Source organism: Alexandromys fortis, unplaced genomic scaffold (assembly GCF_014885135.2).
Source record: "Alexandromys fortis isolate MF-2015 unplaced genomic scaffold, M_Fortis_MF-2015_v1.1 scaffold_115, whole genome shotgun sequence".
In the NCBI taxonomy this organism is placed as follows: Eukaryota; Metazoa; Chordata; class Mammalia; order Rodentia; family Cricetidae; genus Alexandromys; species Alexandromys fortis.
Window position 1 is genome coordinate 3286671 of NW_026067989.1, and position 5401 is coordinate 3292071.

The window sequence follows — 5401 nt, forward strand, 5'->3', positions numbered from 1 at the left end:
CTCACAGAGATCTGCCTGTTTCTGCCTCCCCGGTGCTGGAATTAAAGGCATGTATCACCGCTTAAGTTATCCCTTCTGTGTGTTGTCTCTGGGCTTTTATCTTTCTCTATTTCTGCATATCTTTTTTTTCTTTCTTATTCCATGTCTGGCTGAGTCGCTAGTCCCTTCTTTTCTCTCTCTTTGATCTTCTTCTCCAAGATTTCTCCTCCTATTTATTCTCTCTGCCTGCCAGCCCCACCTATCCTTTCTTCTACCTTGCTATTGACTGTTCAGCTCTTTATTAAGCCAATTAGATGTTTTTTTTTCTTTTTTTAAGGTTTAAACAGTTTTAATTGTTTTTATTGAACAATACTTTTTCTCTACTCACCTCCCTTCCTCCTCTCTCCCCTTTGGCCATCTCCCATGACCCTCATGCTCCCAATTTACTCAGGAGAACTTGTCTTTTTCTTCTTCCTATGTAAATCCATGTATATCTCTCTTAGGGCCCTCTTTGCTGTCTAGTTTCTCTGGAGACTGGTTTTTCTTTGTTTTATATCTAAATGTCACTTATGAGTGAATACATATTATTTTTGTCTTTCTGGGTCTGAGTTACCTCACTCAATATGTTTTTATCTAGATCTATCCATTTGCCTGCAAATTTCAAGATGTCATTATTTTTACCACTGTGTAGTACTCCATTGTGTAAATGTACGTTTTCTTTATCCATTCTTCAGTTGAGGGGCATTTAGGTTGTTCCCAGGTTCTGGCTATTACAAATAATGCTGCTATGCACATAGTTGAGCACATGTCCTTGTGTATGCCAATCAGATATTTTAGACAGGCAAGTACCACAGCTTTGTGGAGTTTAACAAATGCAATATAAGAAATGTAATATGTCTTTGCATCATTAAACAAATATTTCACAGCATAAACACATCTTAAAGTAATATTCTACAACAGGCATATTTACTGACTCTACCATTATATTGCTGGATTGAAGCACATTGCTTCTTCAATGGCATCCTTCAGATACTTAGTGACTTTTAGGATTTACATACCTTTGGTGACTTGCGTAGTTTCATGGGTAGTTTCATGGGTATTCCAAAGTGAATGTGAGAATAAGAACTCCTTGAGCTGCCTGATTTTATAAGATTTTCTGAGTCAAGAGAAGAGTGAGCCATTTCACAGGTCACCTCAGGCTGCCTATGGAAGAGAAAGACAGGTTGTTGGTTTTTTTTTATGTTGCAATAAAAAGACAGAGAAGAGATATTTTAAAACCATGTTTTAAAACGTTTATAGACCTTCCCACCATAAGAAACATACATATTTACAGACTTTGATGTTCAGTTCTGGGAGGTCCACAGACTATCTGCAAAGCATGTGTATATAGGGCCTGAAGGTATTTATGAAACCTGATCTAGTAAGAACACCATGCCACAGAGACCAAAGCCCACATTCCACTACTGCCTTTCTCTCTCTAGAAGATGTCTCAGGGGGGTCCTGCTGCTCTGCTCTGAGTAGGATCTTAGGGAATGACCTCAAGCAGGTAAGAGAATGGAGGGGCCCCAAAGACAAGAGCTTGGTCAGGCTCAAGATTATCTCCAAAATCTTAAGGACTTATAATAATAATTTTCTAAAGGTTAAACAAGAAACTTTGTTAATTTTCCATGTAAAATACGGTTTTTAATGTTTTGTTTATTTGGAGGAGTATGGAAAATGGGAACGCCTTGGCAACATTCTGGAGCTATTGGTCTGGTTAAGTAGCAGTGAGTTAGGTATAGGGAGGTGTTAAATATCAATGGGATGCATCTTTGCAAGTCTTGCACGGGTGGCTATATTCTAAGGTATTCTAGTTCCATTATACTGATTTGATTAAATAATGTTTAACCACCCAGGGCCTTCCTTCCTAACCAGCCATACTTTAGCTGGAGTTTCATGAGCATCTCTGTTTGTCCTTTGATGAAATATAAACCAACAGTCCATTTCTCTAGGTGGCATTCTTCCTGGGTCTTATCATTATCTGCACATTGCCAAACCTACCATACCAAGTCCCTTGGATGTTCAAAGATCACAGCCTGATTTCGTAAGTATTGGGTCTTACTTCTAGCCGTAATAATTGGTTTTATGGGGAGGTAAAATTTTTGTCTCAGTCATTGGTCCACACATCATACTCTCACTGTACATGTCAACATTTAAAACGGCCACCAAAGAGTCTTTGTTCTTTACGTCTTGAGTTCTCGGTGAGTAGAATAGAGAAGCCACTTAGGTAATCCATGAGTTCTTTCTACAACGACCCAGCAAACAGAAGAGAAGACTGGAGACGCCTCCAGAATGAGCTGATGTACCGATATGGCCCACATGCTTGGTTGGCTTGTGTGCCACAGAAGAAAGAAATTTGTCACAACAATTCTGCTTTGGATGCTATTAAATCCTAAATCGTCCTAAATCGTGTGTTTGTCATGGGAGCCGGGGACTCAGTTTCTCGAACATTGAGACTGATTAATCCCACGACTTCCACTTGGTGTGAATTCTGGATCGTTTTTCCAAAATGTGTCATCAGGAAAAAAAAAAAAAAAAAAAAAAAAAAAAAAAAAAAAAAACAAACCAGGGCAGCGAGTGTCAGGAGGAATGGGCAGCACTTCCAGGGTAACCTGACTGCAAACCAGGTTGACGGGGGTTTCATCACATCACGGTGATGTGCAATATTTCAGCGCACTCCAAGCTTCCAGACTGTCCCACCCCACACCCCAGCCATGCCGAGACAGTGCCAAAGCTCATTAAAATCGACACGAGTTGCCTTCCACAGCTAAGATCCGTCACCAGCATGACCTCCTCCCTGTTACGTTCTCTAGGGTGGCTGTTTACTGAATAGCCTGTCACAAGCCCTTGTCATTGTGCCTCCCAGGATCCCAGCCCAGGGACTGGGGCTGCCTACTTTTCGGGTGGGTCTCAGCACCTCATGTGACCCAATCAAGATGATTCCTCCCAGATGCTAACCTAGCATAAGCAATGGCCCACAGGTGTGCTGAGGCTTGTCTCCTAGGGGGGGTTCAGATCCCGGTGAGTTGACAGGCACACTGACCATCACGTTGTGTGTCCATGTTTAGATGAAGCCCTCGGGTGGACCCAGGACTAAGTAAATGTTTGGCATTAGACAAGTTGAATTTGCCTTAGGTTTATAAACGCCACGTTCAAGTGCAGAGCGAAAGCTTAGCTCTATATGCACTCAGCAGCGTGTTATTGGTGTTGTAGGGAACTAAATTCAGAGTCTTGGGGCAAAGCAAAAGTTCAGCCTTTACCAACACAGCCTGTGTTTGTCTACTGAGGCCAACAGGGAGCAGAGCCCCAGTCGGGAGTCGGTAGCTGGTAGAGCTGAAATAGAAAAGGTAATCGTGACATGGGGTTATAAGAGAGCCCTTCCTCATCGTCTAGTTCCTGGGGCAGTTTTAATGGGTTTCTAAGGGGCAAAATCCACACCTTGAACAACTTACAAGCTGATAGGTCACCCACGGATGGTATGGGGAGTATGCTGTGGCCTGAGAAAGGTCACCCACAGGAAGTATGGGGTATGCACTGTGGCCTGAAAAAAGTCACCCACAGACTGTCTGGGGTGTATGCTGTGGCCTGAAAACTGTCACCCACAGACTGTCTGGTGTGTACACTGTGTCCTGAGAAAGGTCACCCACAGACTGTCTGGGGTATAGGCTGTGGTCCACGACCTTTCTCCTGGGAACTGAATTATCAATGTCCCAGCTGTCATTGTCCACCCTCCTTCCCAAGCCTAACCACCAGGTTTTCACCTTTTATTTGATTAAGTATTCTTTAAAACAACTAGAATTCCTCACTATCACTTTGACCAAGATCCTGTTTTCAGAATGGTTCTGTGAAATTTGATACTTCATACCCATCATCGAAAAGGGACCCAGCTCCTTTACTGGGTGAGATATTGAGCGATAGAGTTGGTTGTCACCTAGCAACTGATTTAAAAGCGCAGAACAATGTGACAACAATTGAAAGTGTGCCGAGGAACATTTTGGTCATGAAAAATGTCATTTCCGATATGCCGCTGTCTTCCTTTGTGTCTGGTCAACAGCTGTCTTTTGCAACAGGATAGAACTTGCCTATTATACGTGAAACATCAAAACACCACTAAGGTAAAGTTCCCAAAGTCGAGGAATGTTTTGGACATTGTTTTCCTGACCCATTTCTCCTTCTCACCCAGGGTTCGGAAATAATTACCGGCAATGCGAAGGATGGGACATATTTCCGACTGTACATGAGCAAGTATAAGTTGGTGGAGGCCATCACGTGCCTTTCAAAGGAGCCTTTCCCAGTCTCCAACTACATCCGCTTGTTTGGTCAGCATGAGCAAGTCCTCAACAACCTGTGCATTCGCTTTGATGACAAGCTCATTCCAGATCTCTACAGGTAAGCTGGAGGCAGACTTCGACTGTGGGTACATTATGGTTACATAGGATGTTTCGTCCTGGAGGAATGTGTGTCACAATGCACCTGAGAGAGGACTCGGAATCACTGAGAGAGGCTGGCATGGCTGAGGGGGCTCTGTCACCGAGTAATGGATGTCAGACCACTAGCACTGGCTGGAGAGCAAAGGTTCACTTGAGGAGGTACATGAACTTGGATGTGTCCATAACTTGGCCTGGGCTGGAGCTCAGAGGCAACTAGGCATGATGCTGATGTCATGAAAGTGGAAAGTGAGGTGATGCTTAAGTCCCTTTCCACCTGGGGCTGCTGAGAGCAGCAGTCCGAACCTAAAAGAAAGGTTGAAGGTCAGGATGTGGTGGAATCTGGTTCCATTAGAAATTCTGTAACTTATAGACCGGCCGCTTACCATCTTTTCCTTTTTCCTTCCGACATGTGGATGACTGTTTATCAAGGACATCAGGAAGAAAATTTCTGTCCTGGCAATCTACACTGAAGTCCTTTTCAGCTCTTTTACAAGGTCACACAGTTCTTTCACACACTTACACCAATACCTAAACTACACAAAAACCTAGCAAAGGAAGAGAATTGCAGACCAATATCCCTTATGAACATTGTCAGTAAAATACTTACGAACCGAATCTAAGAACACCGTCAAAAAGATCATCCTCCATGATCCAATAGGCTTTATCTCAGAGATGCAGAGATGGTTCAACAAATGTAAACTGATAAATGCAATCCACCATATAAACAGACTGAAAGACAAAAAAACCACATGATCATCTCATTAGGTGCAGGAAAGGCCTCTGACAAAGTCCAACACCTCCTCATAGTAAAAGTCCTGGGGAGATCAGAGATACAAGGAGCACACTTCAACCACACAGAGGCGATCTACAGCAAGACCACAGTCAACGTTAACCTAATGGAGGGAAGCGCAAGGCGTTTCCTCTAAAACCAGCAGCAAGGCGGGGATGCTCAT

General features: G+C 43.2%; 1 protein-coding gene across 1 annotated transcript in view; it reads left to right on the forward strand.

Moving 5' to 3' along the window:
* Cfap61 (cilia and flagella associated protein 61) overlaps positions 1 to 5401 on the forward strand; it is a 231495-nt gene that overhangs the window by 180645 nt on the left and 45449 nt on the right. Inside the window, exons 20-21 of the mRNA XM_050159553.1 lie at positions 1971 to 2062; positions 4202 to 4407. Coding sequence (XP_050015510.1) covers positions 1971 to 2062; positions 4202 to 4407 — 298 coding nt within the window. The remainder of the gene's footprint in view (positions 1 to 1970; positions 2063 to 4201; positions 4408 to 5401) is intronic.